This window comes from Mesoplodon bidens (genome assembly GCF_964165515.1).
Source record: "Mesoplodon bidens genome assembly, chromosome: 19".
In the NCBI taxonomy this organism is placed as follows: domain Eukaryota; kingdom Metazoa; phylum Chordata; class Mammalia; order Artiodactyla; family Ziphiidae; genus Mesoplodon; species Mesoplodon bidens.
The window spans coordinates 6,893,430-6,915,167 of NC_138179.1; the positions used below are offsets into that span (position 1 = coordinate 6,893,430).

Below are 21,738 nucleotides of genomic sequence, written 5' to 3' on the forward strand. Positions count from 1 at the left end.
TACAAATAAAAACTTTCAGAATAGTATGGAAGATACTTGGAATGAAGAAATGGTGAATGTCATATTATTAAGCTCAATCTGTGTCAAGCTCAGTATGAAAGATACTTGGCACATCTTCAACTGTCTCTTGACCTCAGAATCATAGAATTTTAGAGCTAGAAGGAACCTTAGAAATGGCATAGTCAGTGGGTCAGAGGAATCTTAAAAGGCTTCTAATTCACCTACTCTTTTGATGCCTAGTCACATGAGAAAAATGGGTCCTGAAGTTTGCCCAGTGTCAGACAACTAATTATCAAGAAAGGAAGCAAGTCTTCTAACTGCTAACCATTGCTGTTTTTACTACACTAGAAACAAAAACAAAAGATGACATCATCGTGTGGGGAAGTTGACATGGCATGAAGGGTAGAAAAGAGTAGTAGAGATTAGACAAAGTAAGTGAAAATAATATAAAAATGAAGCAAATAAAGAAGGTTAGGTGAGCCCTTTCTTCCTAATTTTTATTTTTAATACCTTGGAGGACCAATAAGCAGCATGGCTTTAGGAGAATTAGCAGTCCTCAGCTTATCATGCCTTGTCCTTGGATTTGCTGACATTCTTTTATAGGTTATGACCTTTTTATGATTTACTCCATTTCTAACCATGTCTAGATATTTTTGTGTATGTAATGATGTATGAATATGAATGTTTTAAAAATATAGATTTGCCTTTTGTAGAGTTCATAGATAAAAATGCACACACACACACACATATATATGTACATATCCCCCCACTGGTTAAGGACAGCAAACTGGGAAAGATAAATATTGGATTTCAAAATCACATTTAATTTTTTTCGATATATAAAATTAATGAATTAAAATGGCTCATTATTTCACCAGTTAGTGCCAAATGACAATTGAAAAAGAAAAGTAACATATACACGGTTAGAGAGTCAAAATTACAGAAAGGCATTAAATGAAAAGATCTCTTTTTCCAGTTCTTTCCATCCCCTTAAGGGAACTACTATAAGGTTTTATGTGTATTCTTCTAAAACATTTAAAATATGTATTTTCTATAATGTATCTGTATAGATTATTTTTAAAGCTTAAACCCATCAGCACATAGACAAATCTAACTTATTTTTTAAGGGCTATATCTTTTGTATGAATTTTTGCCACAATTTATTTAACGTATCCCCTGTGGGTAGACATTTGGTTTATTTCCAATTTGGGGGGGCTATTAAACAGTGCAGTATATATATAATTAAATGGTGAAATTTTATTTGGTAGTTACTGACAAATTTCCACTGCACTTCTAATAGAAGTAGGAGTTTATACTTCTAATTTTATACATCTTTTAATAAGATATGCCACACCTTTGCTAGGACTGGATTTTATCAAACATCTTATTTTTTGATTGGTGTATGTTAATAAAATTTTTTTACTTCTAATAATAGAATGGCAAAGGACATTAGTAAATAGTACATGAAAGAAGGTATGCAAATTACTGTTGAAACTTTTTAGAATGTTCATACAATGTAATGTTAAACCTTGTTAGAAAGTGTGAAAAATACAAATCAAAACAACAGTCTTCTATTTTTACCTTTAAAATAGGCAAAGATAAGAAAAGATAATATTAATGTTGATAAAGGTGTGGAAAAAGGATAATGTAAAATGCTATACATTTTCTGGGGAATAATTTGGTGATATGGTTTTCAAGAAACGTAAAAATTTTTTTACTCTCTGATCCTATAATGCCATTTCTAAAACTGTATACTAAGAAAATATTTAGAAATGAGCATAAAAATTCTTATTGCAGCATTATTTATAAAGCAAAAATTGAGAACAGTCTAAATGTCCAGTAATAAACTGGTTCGTCAACTATGGCACATTAATCCAGTGTACATATATAGGCAACAATGAAAAAAAACTTGGTGATATGAAAAAATATTTCTGATAGGATTTTTAATAAAATAGTCTAAGAGAAAAAAGGAGATCCCAGTTTTATAAAAAAAATATTTAGTGGCTAGATTGTTAATAATCCTCAGTGCCTGGGGAAAATTTGCTTTGTTCTCATTATTTTAAAATTGGGTCGCATTATAGAGATATATCCACAAGTACATATGTATAGAAGAAATGTGAAATGAAATACATCAAAACCTTGATAGTACATTCTTTGTATAATGGGATTTTAGGTAATTTAGGGCTTTTTGGTACTCTTGTATTTTCCAGCTTTTTGTAGTGAATACTCTTTTTTCCCCTAGGACATTTCTCCTGCCCTCCTTCCCACTTTCCATTCTTCCTTTGTTTTTACTTATTTATATTTGATTAAGTAATACTGTCTCATGGCTCAAATTGAAAAGGTACAAAAGTGTCTATAGAGAAAAATGTCTTTCAGTCCTGTCCCCAAGTCACTTGGCTCTCATCTTTGAAAGCAACTACTGATACAATTGCTCTTGTGTATCCTTCCAGATCCTTCCAGAAATATTTTTGTTTAATACCACTTTAATCAGAACAAAGTCACAACAAACATACTTTTAAAAGTATGTTTCTCAAGTTAATTTGGGATATTTCCAGCTATACTGATCTGGAGCTCTATCTGAGTTAACTAATATAGTTCTTTAAAATGGTTGTATAATAGATGTGGTGTACGTACTCTGTCTCCTCTGTTAAATCTTTACTTTGTGGCTTTAATGATGTTTGTAAAATTCTGAGGTGAACTTGTTTTATTTCTTCTGTTCTAGTATTGGTTCATATTTCAGCTGTGCATTTTTTTTTAGGGAAAATCCTGCTATTTTTATCATGGTGTTCATAAAATTCGTGATCAACACATATTACAGACTCTCCAAGGGATGTGCAAGGCCTGGGATATAGAAGAATTTGTCAGCTTGGGGAAAAAACTAAAGGCATGTCCATATTACACAGCACGAGAACTAATGCAGGATGCTGACATAATATTTTGTCCCTACAACTATCTTCTAGATGCACAAATAAGGGAAAGTGTGAGTATATATGTAAAAATTAAAAGAACTGTTTTCCTACTATTGGGATATAAGTGATGAATGTAAAGCTTTTAGATGTTTTAATGTCTTTTACTTTATTTTTTGCTTTATATTTAATTTATGGAAATGTGTAAACAGATTAGAGTATTGAAAACATATTCTAGGGGGTGTTAAAAACTGAATTTTAGACATTGTCATTTTAATTTCCAAAGTAATAAGTACTTCTAAGGACCTAGTACTGAAGTGGAATCATAACAGGGTTTTTCAGCCTTGACGGTAATGACATTTTGGGCTGGATAATTCCTTGTTGTGGTGGGCTGTCTGTGCATTGTAGGATGTTTATTAGCATCTCTGGTTTTATCCACTAGGTGCCAGTGGTACCCTCACAGTTGTCACAATCAAAAATGTCTCCAGACATTGCCAAATATCCCCTGGGGTACAAAAAATTGCCCCCATTTGAGACCCTTATATAGCGATCTCTTTATGAATAGAAAGAATTATTTTAAAACATTTATTTAAAGAATCTGTGTTTTGAAGAACTTATGTTGGGAGAATATACATACTATGCAAATTATGCTCTGTGAACTGTGAATAAGTGAATTTGGATACAGCATTTGTGTTTATCTGCCTGGTTCTTAGAGACATCCAGTTGTTACAGCATAAGACAAAAAGTGAATAACTTCATATATTCAGTTATTCCTCTCTTTAGATCTGACTGTACAATTTTCATTAGCTTTTTTCTATACCTATATACTGTATACTTATATTTCTGTAAGTTTAAAATGAATAGGCATTATGTTTAATACCCCTGCTATCCTTCCTCTTATTTGGCTGCATTTCAGCTAGGTCTCTTTTCGTTGAGCAACTGTGTATATCAATGCCAAGTCAGTCTTTTTTTATAACATCTTTCCTCTACTTAAAAATCTCTTATATCTCTCTTTGCTCATGGGATAAAGTCATATTTCTTTTTTTTTTCTTTCTTTTTTTTTTTTTTGCAGTACGCGGGCCTCTCACTGTTGTGGCCTCTCCCGTTGCGGAGCACAGGCTCCAGATGCGCAGGCTCAGCGGCCATGGCTCACGGGCCTAGCCGCTCCACGGCATGTGGGATCTTCCCGGACTGGGGCACGAACCCATGTCGCCTGCATTGGCAGGCAGACTCGCAACCACTGCGCCACCAGGGAAGCCCAAAGTCATATTTCTTAAGCTTACTCCCAAGATGATCAATAGTCTGACCTAAATCTGCCTTTTCAGCCTTCTCTGCTACAGACGCCCAACTTGAACTCTTCAAAAATTTACCTCAAGGTCCCGTGAGGATACCTTGTTTTTTCCTGTATCTCTGCTTTTGATTACACCTATATTGGATTGCCCTACTCTGTGTATCCAAATCCAAATCCTGCTCATCTTTTAAACTCCAGTATATTTCCTACTCTTTTATGGTTCTTTCTCAGCCATCTACAGCCCTCTGTATATTATTATTTCCTCAGAATAACTCAGTGGCAATTGCTATGTGACATTTTGTATTAGTCAGGACTCTTTCAGTTGCATTTGACACAAACCCAGCTTCAATAGAGCTTAAAAAAAAATACTTGACTCTTTATCGTGATGACTTTGTAATCAGGCAAGTTCTTCCCAGTAGGAACAAAGATAACCATAATCAGCTAGCTTTTTTCCAGCTAGGTAACCTGGAAAAAAGAATATGATTTCACACTAGTCACCCATAATTACTCTGATTGGCCTAGCTTAGATCTCATACCCATTCTTGAACCAGTCACTGTGACCATAGACAGATGGAATACTTTATTTAATTGACAAGCCTGGGTTCTAAGTCTACCCACATTATGAGAGTGGTGATGTCCCTTGATTAACAGCTTAACAGTCCTACAAACATCACATGGGAGTTGGGGAGGAGCACTTCTCAAAAGGGTTGCAGAAGAGACTGAAATGAAATAGATACATACTATATTGTATTAGGATTTTGAGAGTCTTTTGAATCTTGTGTTGTTACTTTAGTTTTAAAGGTTGTTTTTTTTTATTCTGCTTTTTATATTATGTTGGAGATCCCTTATACCCCTTTGTGTAACCAGCCATACATTGATCCTGGCTCACTTAACACATATGATTTTGGTTGATAGGTTTACAAGTATTTTGAGAGTGAAAAATGGAAAACTGTAATGCTGAGCTGATATTTGGTTGGCCTAAGTGCTTTAAAATTTTAAGACTGAGAATCAGTTGCTTATATAGTTGGACTTGTGATATTGCCCTATAGTGTGAATTTTTTAATGAAATATCTTGCCTATTGCTGTTAAATCCATTTTGCTGAATGTTTTACAGGAAAACTCTTTTATCTTATAGATGGATATCAATCTGAAAGAACAGGTTGTCATTTTAGATGAAGCTCATAACATTGAGGACTGTGCTCGGGAATCAGCAAGTTACAGTATAACGGAAGTTCAGCTTCGGTTTGCTCGGGATGAACTAGATAGTATGGTTAACAATAATATAAGGAAGAAAGACCACGAACCCCTACGAGCTGTGTGCTATAGCCTCATTAAGTAAGAACATTTGTCTTTCAGTGTCATTTGTGCTGCCTTTGTATTAAAAACATGTTTTATTGTGCCAAGTATTTTACAATTAGTAAACTTCGACCAGGCTACTTGGGAAATGGATTGTTGTTTGCCCATTAAAGGTAGAGATAGGCTAGTCCAAACTTTTGTCTTGTTCAAAAGAATATAGTGAACGTAACTGATTTTTAAAATTGATAATTGTGAATCTTATTCCTAATTTAGCAGGATAATTTAGTAGTCCCATAGGATGTGTGTAGGATATTGGGCTGAACATTAACTAAACATGGTTTTAATTAAGATATTTTAAAATTCTGGACCATGGCTTTATTTTATCGCTTTATCCTACAGTTTGAGTAGGATTCTGGTTTGATGAGTTTCATTTAACCAAGATTTCAATACTGTAAAGTAATAGATTTAGTATTTTATTTATTTTTAAAATTATTTATTTATTTGGCTGTGTCAGGTCTTTGTTGTGGCACACAGGATCTTCGTTTAGTAATATGGGATCTTTTCATTGCAGCACCTGGGCTCTTCTCTGGTTGCAGAGTGTGGGCTCTCTAGTTGTGGTGCACGGGCTCTAGAGCGCGCAAGCTCAGTAGTTGTGGTGCGTGGGCTTAGTTGCCCCGCGGCATGTGGGATCTTAGTTCCCTGACCAGGGATCCAACACGCATCCTCTGCTTCGGAAGGAGGATTCTTAACCACTGGACCACCAGGGAAGTCCTGATTTAGTATTTTATTGAAACTTACATTAGATAGTTTCCCTTTCATTAGACGTTATGTTGTTGATCTAGAATCTCTTTACCTTAGAAAAAAGCCTTACCTGACACTACATCCCGTTCCATTTATTGCAGCACTTTTCTGTTCCCTTCACAGTATATATTTTTTTAAAATTTGCATGTTTATACACCCACATGTTCGAACATAAGAGGTTTACAAATTTATATTGTAAAAACCTTTTTCCCACCCCATCTTCCATCTGCTTAATTTCTGTCTTCCTGAACAAGTTTATCATTTAGTTCATATTTATGCAAAAATGAGTCAATATAGATACTTTCTCTTATCCCTCCTTTTTACCCAAATGATAGCATGCTATACATACACTTTTTTCTTCTCCATTTTAAACATAAAATATATTTTATTTTTGGGTCTTCCCTGGTGGCGCAGTGGTTAAGAATCTGCCTGCCAATGCAGGGGACATGGGTCAATCCCTGGTCTGGGACAATCCCACATGCTGCGGAGCAACTAAGCCCGCGCGCCTCGAGCCCACGCTCCACAACTAGAGAAGCCACTGCAATGAGAAGCCTGCGCGCCACAACAAAGACTAGCCCCCACTCACCGCAACTAGAGAAAGCCCGTGCGCAGCAACGAAGACCCAGTGCAGCCCCCCCAAAATATATATATATGTTTTATTTTTTAAAAGCCAGTTTATTGAGGTATGATTGACATATATAAAACTATTAATATTTAATGTATAAAACTTGATGAGTTTGAGATAAGTATACATCTGTGAAACCATCACCACGGTTTTTAACATAAACATACTCATTGCCTCTAGAAGTTTCCTTCTGCCCTCTTTATTTATTATTTGTGATAAGAACACTTCATATAAGACATACCCTCTTAGCAAACTTTTAAGTATACAATACAATGTATTGTATATGTTAACTATAGGCATTGTACTTTATATGTACATTTTTCTGTATCTTGCCTTTTCACTTAACAATATATTTTGGAGATCTTTCCATATCAAGACCTAGAAAGCTTCTCAGTTTTAAAAAAATAGTTGTCTAGAATTCCATTGCATGGATGTACAGTGATTTATTTAACCAGCCTCTGATAGTAGATATTGAGGTTGTTTTACAATCTTTTGCTATTACATTGCTGTAACGAATAACTTTGAACATATGCCCTTTCATATGTCTCGGAGTATATCTATAGCAACATTTTTAGAAGTGGGATTCTTGGGTCAAAGCATAGATCTACATGTAATTTTGATAGGTATTTAAAAAAAATTTACACAGTAGATGGGTGAGTGGAAGACTAATTTATACCCTGACCAGCAATGTATGAGAATATGAAAGTTGTTTTTTTTCTAACCTGATGGGTGAAAAGTATCCCAGTGTACTTTTCATTTACATTTTTCTTTTTTTTTAAAAAAATGTATTTATTTATTTAGCTGCACCAGGTCTTAGTTGTCGCACGTGGGATTTTTGCTGTGCCACATGGGATCTTTGCTGCGGCATGCGAAATCTTTAGTTGCAGCATGCGGGATCTAGTTCCCTGACCAGGGATCGAACCTGCGCCCCTGCATTGGGAGTGCAGAGTCTTAACTGCTGGACCACCAGGGAAGTCCCTCATTTACATTTCTCTTAATGTGAGATTAAGCATTTTTAAGGGCCATATATATGTCCTTTTCTGTCAACTCTCTGTTGACATTTCTGTCCTTTTTTTGTTCTTGTTTTTATGGTTCTTTTTCTTATTGATTTTTAGATGTTCTTTGTAAATTGGCCCTTTGCTTGTGATAAGAGTTGCAAACATTTTCCCCTCCATTTTGCTATATGCTTGTGTCTTTCCTTGTGGTATTTTTACCATGTAGAAGTTTGTCATTTCTATTTCACAGCATAATTTGTTGAAAGAGTTGTCTATAGTTGCTGATTCTATTTTCTCACTTCCCATTCTTTCCTTATCCATCCCAGTAGTGTTGCTGTCTGCATAATTCTACTGAAACTGTTCTTATCAAGATCTCCAATGATCCAGAGATTGCTAAGTGCAAAGGTTATTTTTCTGTTATTTTACTTAGCCTCTCAGCATTGGTGGATACTGTTGACTACCACCTCTGTGAAAAGTGTTTTTGTCTTATCTTCTGTGGAATAATAGAAAATATGTATTCAATATATTGGTCTCTGTCCCCAGTTCCTGGAACAGAAGTCCTAAAACCTTTATAATTTCCTAAGTGATAAGAGCACTAAGAGCATTTTCTGTTCTACTATTTCATTTTTGGCCCCAGTTCCTGACAGAGCTCCTAAATCCCCTAGGATTTCCTGGATGACAGGTCTGTCTTTTGTTCTAATGAGGTGATGGATTTGTGGGCTCCTGGATGGGTCTGGTCACTAGAAAGACCAAGACATGTTTAAAAGCTTGGAACTTTCAGCCCACCTCCCCTCTGGGAAGAGGAGAAGGGCTGGATATTGAGTTAATGTTCCATCATGTCTTTGTAATGAAGTCTTCATAAAAATACCAAAAGTACAGGATTCAGAGAGCTTCTGCATTGGTGAACACACCTATGTACTTGGAGTGGGGTGCACTTCACCTCCACAAGGACAGAAGCTTCTGTGCTTGGGACCCTTCCAGACCTCACCCTATGTATCTCTTCATCTGACTGTTGTTAATCCTTTATTATATAATAAACTAGTAAATGTTTTCCTGATTTCTGTGAGCTGTTCTAATAAATGCTCAAACACGAGGAGGGGGTCTGATTTATAGCTGCTTGGTCCGAAGCACAGATGACAACCTGGACTTTTACAACTGGCATCTGAGGTTGGGGGTGGGAGGGACAGTCTTATGAGACTGAGTGCTTAACCAGTAGGGTCTGTGCTAACTCCAATTAGTGTCAAAATTGAATTGAATTATAGGACACCCATCTGATGTCTCAGAGCATTGCCTGTGTGGAAAAAAACCCACATACGTGCAGAGAGCAGAGGTGTTAGAAGTGAAGTAGTGAGTAGAGCAGACACACAGGAATGTGTTTTCCTAGACGGCTTCCATGACATCTTCTGGTTTTCCTCCTCCTCACAGTTCGTTCTTTCTCAGTTGCTTTTGATAGTTCTTACTTTGTTTGATGTCTAAATGTTGAAGTACCTCAGGGCTTGGTCTTGGGACCTCATTTCTTTTCTAGTTCTACACTCTCCTTAATTTACATAACCCTAAAGCAGTGCAAATGAGGCCTGAATCTGAGTCTGTTCCAACCTCTCCCTGGAATGCCGTTTTCATATACCCAACTGTACTTTCTATCTCTGTTTGGATATAAAATTTCAACTTTCCAAAACACTCCTTTCCTTCCCCTATGTACTCCCCCCCACCGCCCGTGTCTTCCTTGTCTAAGCAAATAGTACCAACCAGTTCCTCAAATCAAAAATCTAAGTATTATCCTTGATTACTGCCTCACCTCATCCAATTCATCAGTAAGTTTTATAAATGCCACCTACACAATATATCCCAAATCCTTCAATCTCATACCTGTCATCCCAGAATCATCCCTCAACTAGAACAGCTGTAACAGCCTCCTAATCGGTCTCTCCTTTCATTTTTGTCTTTCTTCTATAATCCATTCTGGCTTATAAACTGGAATCATCTTTTAAACACTTAAAATAGATTATCTCTCATTTAAAATTTTCTGTTTAAAATCTTCCCATTGCACTCTGAAGAGAATCCAGACTTTTTATCCTGGCCCAACATGATCTGATTCCTGCTTATCACTCTAACATTGCTCATACCATTATTCCTTTCTGCCCATTGTGGTCCAACTACATTGGCTTTCTTTTGGGTCTTTAAATAAGCAAAATTTGTTAAATCACCTGAGGATCTTTGCACCAGGTATTCTTCTACTTGGAGTACTCTTTTTACCCTGATCCTCCCATGACTGGATACTTTTTGTATTCAGTTAGAATATATGTCACCTCAAGAAGAGCTTTCTTGACATTCAAATTAAAGTAGCAGTTAGATTACATTAATCCAGTTTATTTTCATTATATCACTGTCACTACCTGATATTGTCTTGTTCATGGAATTGTTTCTGAGTTTATTTCTGTCTCTCTTAGTAGAGTCTAATTTCCATGAGAATAAGGACCTTGCCTATTTTATTTACTGCTGTGTTTCCACTATCCAGTATAGTGTCTGGCATAATATAGGCATTTAAGCACTCACTGAATGTACAAATGTCTCTGTGTGTGTGTGTGTGTGTGTGTGTGTAAATGAATATATTTATATATTTTCTAGCAATTCTCTTTTTTGTGTTAATATTTAACACTATAATCTTTTTATTAGGCTTTAAATTATTTATTTATTTATTTATTTATTTGATTTTTGGCTGTGTTGGGTCTTCGTTGCTGTGCGTGGGCTTTCTCTAGTTGAGGCGAGCATGGACTACTCTTGGTTGCAGTGTGTGGGCTTCTCACTGAGGTGGCTTGTCTTGTTGCAGAGCACGGGCTCTAGGCATGCGGGCTTCAGTAATTGTGGCAGGCCGGCTCAGTAGTTGTGGTTCATGGGCTCTAGAGCACAGGCTCAGTAGTTGTGGCATGCAGGCTTAGTTGCCCCGCAGCATGTGGGACCTTCCCGGACCAGGGCTCGAACCCATGTCCCCTGCATTGGCAGGCGGATTCTTAACCACTGTGCCACCAGGGAAATCCCTATTAGGCTTATTTGTATTTCCTTTTATGTGCATTTGGGATAAGCTCCTAAGACCTGACTGTCAGTTGGAGAGACAAACAAGTAAAGCAGTGTGAATCCACAAAACACAAATGGGGAACCACATGCATCTTTCTCTTTTTTGAGTAAAAGCTTACTTTTTTAGCTGTATATTTATTTTGCAATGTGAAACATGCATGCTATTTAAAATGTGTCTTGGCCTTCCCTGGTGGCGCAGTGGTTGAGAGTCCGCCTGCCAATGCAGGGGACGCGGGTTTGTGCCCTGGTCCGGGAAGATCCCACATGCCACGGAGCGGCTGGGCCCGTGAGCCATGGCCGCTGAGCCTGCGCGTCCGGAGCCTGTGCTCCACAACGGGAGAGGCCGCAACAGTGAGAGGCCCGCATACCGCAAAAAAATAAATAAAAAATAAAATAAAATGTGTCTTAATTAATCCACATATATGTGCTCAGAGCTTCAAGGAATACAGATCAATGTATTACATTTCTCTTTGCTCTGTTGAAGTAGTGCACATAAGGATGATACTGGTTGATGGAATTGTTTTATTTTATTACAGTTGGTTAGAAGCAAACTCTGAACATCTTGTGGAAAGGGATTATGAATCATCCTGTAAAGTATGGAGTGGAAGTGAAATGGTCTTAAATTTACACAAAATGGGCATAACCACTGCTACTTTTCCCATTTTGCAGGTAAGTTTTTTTTTCTACCTGTGAAATTTATTTAGTGAATTAGAAATGACTTAATAGTGAATGGTTAATCCAGAGTAAAAAAAAAAAAAGTAGCTAGTTAATTGTTTCAAAATTTTATTATGTAAGTTTGATAATCTTTAAGTGATGGCATAAATTATGGATGAAAAATAGCATTATTAGTTTGAAGGATATACGACTTAATTAATACAGAATTAATTGCTTTATTTAAAGCTAAAAGAAGTCAGTATTTTTAGGTTATAAATATTTTGTCAATTATAAAAGTTAAAAATTTGGAAAATAAAAAGATAAGAAATTCATGTTTTATTCTCCTTAACTTAGAGGTTATAAACCTGGGTATATAGAGGTTATGGGTGGGCTGTGGGATACTGTGAGCCTTATGAAATTACATTGAAAATTTTATGAGTATTTACTTTTGTACATTTTTCTAGATAGAACCTTCATGACTTACATTATTCTCAAGAGTGTTTGTTTGGGGTTGTTTTTTTGTGTTTTTTGCATGTGAGAATGTTTTTACTTTCTCTTTTTGTTCTTATTTATTTATATTAATTGACTTTACTTTTAAAGTGGTTGTTATAGGTTTATAGAAAAAGTGAGCAAAAAGGACAGAATTCTCATATACCACCACCCCCAACCACACACATATTCACAGATACTATAGATTCTCTTATTATTAACATCTTGCAATAGTAGTACGTTTATTACAATTGAACCAATATTGGTTACATTATTTTTAACTAAAGTCCGTAGTTTATGTTAGGGTACACTTTTTGTGTTGTACGTACAGTTCTTTGAGTTGTTATGAAAACATAAAGTCACGTATCTACCGTTAAAGAATCATACAGAATACTTTCATTGCCTTAAAAATCTTGTGTTGCACTTATTCATCCCTTCAACATGCTTTATTACCTCTGCTGAACCTCTGGCAACCACTGATTTTTTTGTTTTTCTGACTCCATAGTGTTGCCTTTTCCAGAACGTTATATAGTTGTAATCATACAGTATGTGGTCTTTTTAGACTGGCTTCTTCCACTTAACAGTATACATTTAAGGTTCCTCCATGTCTTTTTGTGGTTTGATAACTCATTCCTTTTTATTTCTGAACTATGTTTATTGTATGTATGTACCACAGTTTGTTTATCCATTTACCTACTGAAAGACATATTGGTGGTTTCCAAGTTTCGGCAATTATGACTAAAGCTGCTATAAACATTTGTGTGCATGTGTTTGTATGGACATACTTCCTGCTCATTTGGATAAATACTTAGGAGCACAATCGCTGGATTGTTTGGTAAGACTATGTTTAGCTTGCAATAAACTGCTAAACTATCTTCCAAAGTGATTGTACCATTTTACATTCCCACAGGCAGTGAATAAGAGTTCCTGTTGTTCCACATCCTTGCCAACATTTGGTGTTGTCAGTGTTTTCAATGTTAACCATTCTAATAGATATGTAGTAGTATCTCATTGTTGTCTTAATTTACATTTCCCTAATGACATGTGATGTGGAGCATCTTTTCACATGCTTATTTTCCATCTACATATTTTATTTGGTGAGGTATCTCTTCAGATATTTTGCCTACTTTTTAACTGAGTTGTTTGTTTTCTTATTGTTGAGTTTTAAGAGTTCTTTGGGTATTTTGTATACAAGACCTTCATCTGATACGTGTTTGCAAATATATTCTTCCAGCCTGTGGCTTGTTTTTTCATCCTATTAATGGAGTCTTTCATAGAGCATAAGTTCTTTTGTTTTAATAAAGTTCAAAATTTTTTCTTTGATGGATCCTGCTTTTGGTGTTGCAACTAAAAATTCATCACCAAACCCAAAGTCACCTAGGTTTTCTCCTATCTTTTCTTCTACAAGTTTTATAGTTTTGTATTTTACATTTAGGTCTGTGGTCCATTTTGAGTTAATTTTTGTGAAGGGTGTAAGTTCTGTGTCTAGATTCATTTCTTTGGATGTAGATGTTACTGTCACCATTGGTTGAAAAGACCATCCTTTCTCCATTGGATTATCTTTGCTCCTTTGACAAAAGATCAGTTGACTATATTTGTGTTGGCCCATTTCTGGGCTCTCTATTCTTTTCCATTGATATACTTGTCTGTTACTTCATCAGTTCCACACTGTCTTGATTACTGTAGCTTTATAGTAAGTCTTGAAGTCAGGTAGTGTCAGTCCTCTGACTTTGTTCTTCAGCATTGTGTTTGCTATTCTGAGTCTTTCATCTTTCCATATAAACTTAGAATTGAAACTGAGGCCCTGTGGAGCTCCTGGGCATGGAGGCCTTTCTGTCCCCCATTTCTTGTATATAGGGAACCGACTCCAGCCACCATGACCTTCCCTGGGTTCCAAAGGGCAGATTGGAACAGTTGCTAGGGAAGGGAGGGGATGCAGAGACAAGGGAGGAGAAGCCAAGAAACTACCGGAGGCAAGATTAAAGGAACCAGAGAAGCTAATCAAGATTAGGAGACCAGCTGAGACGAGATCAAAGGAGTACAGGCCCTGCACACACCCTAATCTTGTCAGCAACCCCATCCTTGAACTATTGCTATAAAACCCCTCACCAAATCCTCCGGGGTGGGGGACACAGTTTTTCAGGGGCATGAGCCTGCTGTATCTCCCTTTGAGTGGCAAAGCAATAAAGCTATCCTCTTCTACTTCACCTAAAACTCTTGTCTTCAAGATTCAGTTTGGCACGGTGCACAGAGACCGAGCTCTCTGCGTCAGAATCAGTTTGTCAGTATCCACCAAGTAACTTGGTGGGATTTTGATTGGGACTGCATTAAATCTGTAAATCAATCTGGGAAGAACTGACATCTGAACAATATTGAGTGTTCCTATCCATGAACATGGAGTATCTCTCCATTTATTTAGATCTTTGATTTCTTTTATCAGAGTTTTATAGTTTTCCTCATATAGTTTTAAAGAGGTTTTTGAACCAAAAAAGGTAAGAACTGTTGCTAACATGAACTAGCATTATGGGCATATGAGTATTAAAAATATATTTTAGACTGTACTTATAATTTTTGCCCTGAATTTTTAAAGTGCAATGTATCATAAGTAGTTTTTCATATGACACTTTTTCATTTTTTTGCATAAACTTTTTGCATTCTAAAGACTTTTCCTATCAACAGTAAAATGGGTTAAATAAATTGTGGGATATTCATACAGTAGACTACTATACAGCAATTTACAAAATGAACCACTGGCACCACAACCATATGAATGAATCTTACAGACATAAAGTTGCATAAGAGAAACCAGCACAAAAGAGTACAAACTGTATGGCTTCATTTTTATGAAATTTAAGAACAGACAAACATAATTATGCTAATAGAAGTCAGAATACTGGTTACCAGTGCAGGGGTAAGGAGTAGTTTGGGCTGAGAAGGGACACAAGGGAACTTTCTGGGATTCGAGGGATGTTTTGAATCCTGATTTAAAATCACACACACAGGTGTGTGTGTGTGTGTGTGTATGTGCTTGTGTTTAGTGACCTATACACTTAAGATTAGTGCACTCTATAAAAAATGTACAAATAAAATATATGTCAAAGGAAAAAACTTGGAAAATACAGAGAAAGGTATAGAGGAAAAATAAAACTTGTTAACTTAAAAATGATTATTATTAACTTTTAGATTTGTGTCTACCTATGTCTTCTTCTATGCATATATTCGCTTAACATAAATTTTTGAGATGATACATATTTATTTTTACCTCTTCATTTAGTAATATGAGTACTTCCCTATTTTAATAAAAATTCTTTCGCATGATTTTTAGTTGCAGTGTAACGTTTTTGTGAGTGCACATATTCTAAATTATTTGACTAATCTGGCATTTGAAATACAGGTTGTTGCCAGTTTTCCCAGAATAAGAAAAGGTTCTGATATGAACATCCTTGAAAATATATATTTGTATGTATCTCTGTTTCCTTTATATATGGTAAATATTAATTCTTCGTTGCTTATTGTATTACATGTATATTCTTCTATCTATGGTTTGTTTATGGTTTTTTTTAATAAGTTTTTTAATTTTAGTGCATTCAAAAGTATCATTGTTTTTTTCTTTTATGAATTGTGGTATTTGAGTTTAAGCAAGCTTTTCTTACGTTCTGCAACATTTTCTTCTAAAAGTGTTAAAGTTTTTTTTAATAAGTGTTTTCAATCAGCCTGGGATTCATTTTTGTTTATGTTGTGAGATATGTAATCCATTTTATTTCCTGTATGGATTTTCTCAGCATCATTTACTAAATTATCCATCCATTTCACTCTGATTTGTAATGCCACATCTGCCACATATCTGATTTTCGTTTATGTATACGCTTATTTCTGGACTCTATTGTGTTCTTTGATTCTGTTTATTTAAGTTATCCTATTTATTAATCACTGTAGCATTAGAAAAATGCTGATGCATGGTAGGGCATATCTCCTCACTTGATTTTCCTTTGGAATGATCCTGGCTGTTCTTCGCCTTACTCTGCCATCTGAATTTTAGACTTAGCTTATAAATTTCTATGAACAATTCTATTGGAATTTTGACTGGAATTGCATTGAATTTACGGATTAATTTAGAAAGAAATGACTTATGTACAATATGAAGTTTTTCCATTCATGAACAAGATAGAATTCTAATCATTTATTATCTTTCTATATATCTTTCAATAAAATTTTATAATTTTTGAAAGTCTTAGGTACTTTTGGTTAGATTTATTCCTGAGTAAGTTAAAGTTTGTTTCTTTTTCAAATGGTATAATTCAAAAATTGCATTTTCTAATTGTTATTGGTGTATAAGGATGATAGTTGATTCTTATAATCAACCACTTTGTTGGACTATCCTCTAGGTTCATCTGTAGATGATTAAATTTTCTATGTAGACAGTCATCCTGGCTATGAATATGACTATTTTCTTTCTTTCCATTTCCTTCACATTTTATTCATTTCTTACTTTGCTAGCTTAAACTTTCAGTACATGGTTCATCACAGTAAAAAGACATCCTAATCTTGTTGCTTACTTTAAAAGGACTGTATTACTAGTATTACACCATTTAGCAATATGTCTGCTGTATTTAAAAAAAATTTTTTTTAACAGTTAGAGATACAGTTCACATGCCATGAAATTTACCCTTTTAGAGTATACAATTCAGTGGTTTTTCATGTAGTCATAGAGTTGTGCAACGACCACTGCTGTGTAATTTCAGAACATTTTTATCACCTCAGAAAGAAACCTTGTACCCATTAGCAATTAGTCACTCCCATTGCCTCCTGCCCCAGATCCTGGAAACCACGAATCCACTTTCTCTTTCTGTGGATCCACCCATTCTGGACATTTTACGTTAATGGAAGCACGATATGTGGTGTTTTGTGCCTGCCTTTTTTCACTTTGTGTAATGTTCTCAAGGTTCATCTATGTTGTAGGTTCATCTATCAATACTTCATTCCTTTTTATTACCAAATAATATTACATTTTATGAATATACTGTATTTTATTTATCCATTATCAGTTGTTTCTACTCTTTGGCTCTTGTAAACAATGCAGCTATGACCATTCATAGACAGATTTTTGTGTGGACATGTATTTTCAGTTCTCTTGGGTATATACTTAAGAATAGAATTGCTGGTCCATATGGTAACTCTATGTTTAACATTTTGAGGAACTGCCAAACTTTTCCAAAGGGGCTGTACCATTTTACAATTCCATCAATAATGTATGAGGATTCTAATTTCTTCCACATCCTCACCATCACTTGTTATTATCTCTTTTTTATTATAAACTTCCCAGGGGGAATGAAGTGGTATCTTCATGTGATTTGATTTTCATTTCCCTAATGACTCCTAATGCCAAGCATGTTTTTCAACTGCTTATTGTCCATTTATATATCTTCTCTGGAGAAATCTATATTCAAATCCTTTGCCCATTTTGAAATTGTGTTGTCTTTTATTGACTGTAAGTTCTTTATGTATTCTGGATATGAACAATGTATTGAATATATGATTTGAAAATACTTTTTCTCGGGGCTTCCCTGGTGGCGCAGTGGTTGAGAGTCCGCCTGCCGATGCAGGGGACACGGGTTCGTGCCCCGGTCCGGGAGGATCCCACGTGCCGTGGAGCGGCTGGGCCCGTGGGCCATGGCCGCTGGGCCTGCACGTCCGGAGCCTGTGCTTGCTCCGCAACGGGAGAGGCCACAACAGTGAGAGGCCCACATAACGCAAAAAAAAAAAAAAAGAAAAGAAAAGAAAATACTTTTTCTCATTCCATAGATGCTGTAGGATTTTTAGTTATTTTTTAAATTAGGTTAAGGAAATTTCCTTTGATCTTAAGAAATTCATCAGTGTGATTATTAAATTTTTACAAGTTAATTTTACCACAGTAATGTATGAACATAATTTAAAGATCAATTACTACCATCAAGAAAAGCATTCATTTGCACCACTCCTCTGTCCCAATTTTCATGCTCGGTGGCTCTTTTAACTCTTATAGTGGCTTCCTCTGATGTTTAACCCCAATTTTCTAAATAATGTGGATTCTGCTACTTTCGAGTTTTCCATTTTTGATATTCTCTATTGACTTCCTATTAAGTATGATGATGATTTAGCTCCTTTACACACACACACTTTTCTCTCTCACACACACACACACACACACACACGCTCTCATACTCACCCTCTCTTTTCCTCTCTGTCCCTCCCTTTCTCCTTTTCCTCCCTCCTTCTTTCCCTTTCTTCACTCTCCATTTTCTCAGCATAATTATATTACTATTCAGTGTGCATATCATTATGTATATATATTATCATAGTTTATGATAGTCATCTCATGTAACTTACTTGATTAAAGTTTTAATACAACTCTAGGTTTCTGTGAAGTAATAATTACCTGTCTGTGTATGTGTGTGTTTCCCCATTTGCTTAGTTTTCTATTTGTCTATAAACCCAGCTGTCATTATTTAGGTAACCTAGCCAGAAGTAGCCTTGGAGTTGTCTCATGGTTCAATATGTAGAATGTCATTCAGTCCTTTTGTTTTTACTACAGTACCTTACCTTCAGGAGTTCAGAAGTTCCGTAGTTTTATAGAGTAAATTGCCAGTTGTCTGCCAGTGTTGGAGAGGAATAGTAGCCTTCTTGTAAGGTGTTTCTCAGGGAACTTGATTTTTTAAAAAGAACAATTTAATACTTGTTTTTCATTAGTATCATTAATAATTTGTAGTGCCTAATGTTTTTCCAAGTTCATGTTGTCTTTTTTGTTCTTTGTTTCTTTTTGGAAAATATATTTGTATCCTTTAAAGTTTTGTTCAGTAGAGACTGATTTTACTTTTTTAAATGTCTATTATTTCACAATATATCTGAATATTGAAATTTATCTGTCTTATTTATCTTAACTATTTTCCCATTTTATTTTCATTGAACACAAATTTTATTGTCAAACATCAGAGTTGTCACCAGTATCTTTTATTGCTTCAATATTCAGGGTTTTTGTCTTTCACAATCTGGGAAAACATACTTTTCTGTTTTATTATTTTGTCTTAATGTCCACACTTCTATCTGTATTTAAGCTTACGAGCCATGTAAAAACTAATGAGCCAGTTAGCATACATTTTGTATCTAGCATGTATTCTTTCTTTGAGTTGTTGTTTTACTTTTGCTTGTCACATAGTCATATTATTCTCAGCATCAGAGTACTCCCTGGAAATAATTCAGGCATTTAAGTGGCATATCAAATCTTTTAAGCTTTTTAAAAACTATTTGGTACATTTTTATTCAGTTCATTGCTTTTGAAAGGCACTGAATAAAACCCTAGTTGCCTGAAGAAGTAATGAACCTCCTAAATGTGTAACTTCTTATTTAAGTCTTTGAAGAGAATTTAAGAATATATGGGAGTTCAAAATATATTGTTAGCATTTGTGTATTAATGTTTGACTAAAATTTCAATGTATATTTCATTTGGGTTTTATTACAGTTTTAAGAATTTTGTTTTCCCCCTCTTCCCCCACCCCGTACACTTAATATGGTAATTCCTTATAGGGACATTTTTCTGCTATCCTTCAAAAAGAAGAAAAAGTCTCATCAGTTCATGGTAAAGAGGAGGCAAGAGAAGTACCTGTTATTAGTGCTTCAACTCAAATAATGCTCAAAGGACTTTTTATGGTGCTTGACTATCTTTTTAGGCAAAATAGCAGGTAAGTGAAGATAATCTGGTCTGTATTCTTCCTCTTAAAAATATTAGCCTTATTGGGTGCTAGCATGTGTTTAATACCTACTAATTTTATATGAGTACATGGGATAGTGATAAACAAGTGGTATAAATATTGCTCTTACTTACTGGCACAGACTCAGTCAATTGATGTTAGTTTTTATTAATGAAAATGAGTATTGAAACCAGTAAATAAATACAATTAATTAATTCAGCATTAAAGTCCTCTAAGACTAAATTTAAGTTTTCTTTTAAGTATAATCTAGATGTTTCTTCCAGTGTCAGAAAGTCTCTCTTATTGTGTAAATCCTCTATTTAATGAAATGTGGGAAATGAAAAGCAGTCAACTCCCTGCACACTACTCCTTAAGTTATAGTACTACCTGGTTCCAGTATTTTTTTAAGTGTTTTTTTATGGTAAAATATACACAATATAAAATTTACCATTTTTAAGTGTACATTTTAATAGCATTAAGTATGTTCACAGTGTTGTACAACTACCATCACTGTCAATTTCTAGAACTTCTTCATCATCCCAAATAGGAACTCTATATCCATGAAACAGTGTCTTCCATTTCCCTCTCACCACAGCCTTTGGTAACCTCTATCCTACTTTCATCTCTATGGATTTGCCCTTTCCAGGTGTCTCATATAAGTGGAATCATACAATCTAATGTTTTCAAGGTTAATCCATGTTGTAACATATGTCATTCCTTTTTATGGCTGAATAATATTCCATGTGTATATATCACATTTTGTTTACCCATTCTTACATTGATAAGCATTTGTATTGTTTCTAGCTTTTGCGTATTGTGAATCATGCTGCAGTGAACATTGATGTACTAGTATCTGTTTGAGTGCCTGCTTTCAGTTCTTCTGGGTACATACCTAGCAGTAGAATTGCAGGATTATATGGTAATTCTGTATTTAACTTTTTGAGGAGCCAGTGTGCTATTTGTCATAGCAGCTGCACATTCTAGATTCACATAGTTATGCACAAGAGTTCCCAATTTCTCTACATCCTTGCCAATACTTGTTATTTTTTGCTTTTTGGATCATAGCCAGCCTAATGCGTATAAAGTGGTATCTCCTTAAGGTTTTGATTTACACTTCCCTAATGACTAGAGATGTTGAGCATCTTTTCATGTGCTTATTGTCCATTTCTATATCTTCATTGGAGAAGTGTCTACTCAAGTCCTTTGTCCATTTTTAAATGGGGTTTTTGTTGTTGAGTTGTAGGAGTTATTCTGCATATTAATCCTTTATCAGATATTTGCTTTACAAATATTTTCTCCCATTCTGTGGGTTCTCTTTTCACTCTCTTGATAGTATTCTTCGATGTACAAGTTTTGAAATTTTGATGCAGTCCAATTTATCGATTTTTTTTCTTTTATTGCTTGTGCTTTTGGGATCCATTGAACATAGCCAAATATGATGTCATGAAGATTTTCCCCAATGTTTTCTTCTAAAAGTTTTATAGTTTTTAGGTCCCAGTATTTTTATAAAATTCCCTCCACATAGTGCAGGGTTCCCGACTTGAACTTTGAATTCTGATCTCTCTAAGGGTAAAATTAACAGTCAGTATTACCGTGAGGACATGGTAGAGAATACCAAATTTTATTCTGTTTAAGTTTAGATGTTTATAACCTCTTATTGAGAGAAATTATAAGCTGGATGGGATCATGGAGATCATCTGGTTTAGTACTTTCATTAAAAATAGATGAAGACTGAGATCCACATTTCAAAGGAACTTAAAAATTAGTTTCCTAAAATTTCAGTAAAAATTGTCTTTCTATTTTCTCATACAATAAAGAAGTTTAACCCACTTTTTAGTTTCTTTAACAATAATACTGTTAACTATTTTATAACTAATGATGTAAC

The 21,738-nt window shown here is 35.1% G+C and overlaps 1 protein-coding gene across 5 annotated transcripts in view; it reads left to right on the forward strand.

The window, feature by feature from the left end:
• The window catches only part of BRIP1 (BRCA1 interacting DNA helicase 1), a 187,126-nt gene that overhangs the window by 72,019 nt on the left and 93,369 nt on the right, over positions 1-21,738 (forward strand). For 4 of the 5 annotated variants that reach the window (XR_014014065.1, XM_081220416.1, XM_081220413.1 and 1 more), the window contains 4 exons: positions 2,759-2,980; positions 5,333-5,532; positions 11,523-11,655; positions 19,690-19,844. Coding sequence is in view for 4 of the 5 variants with exons in the window: in XM_081220416.1 (XP_081076542.1) it covers positions 2,759-2,980; positions 5,333-5,532; positions 11,523-11,655; positions 19,690-19,844 (710 nt within the window). In the remaining variant the exon portion in view is untranslated. The remainder of the gene's footprint in view (positions 1-2,758; positions 2,981-5,332; positions 5,533-11,522; positions 11,656-19,689; positions 19,845-21,738) is intronic. The other variant, XM_081220414.1, reaches the window with a different exon arrangement.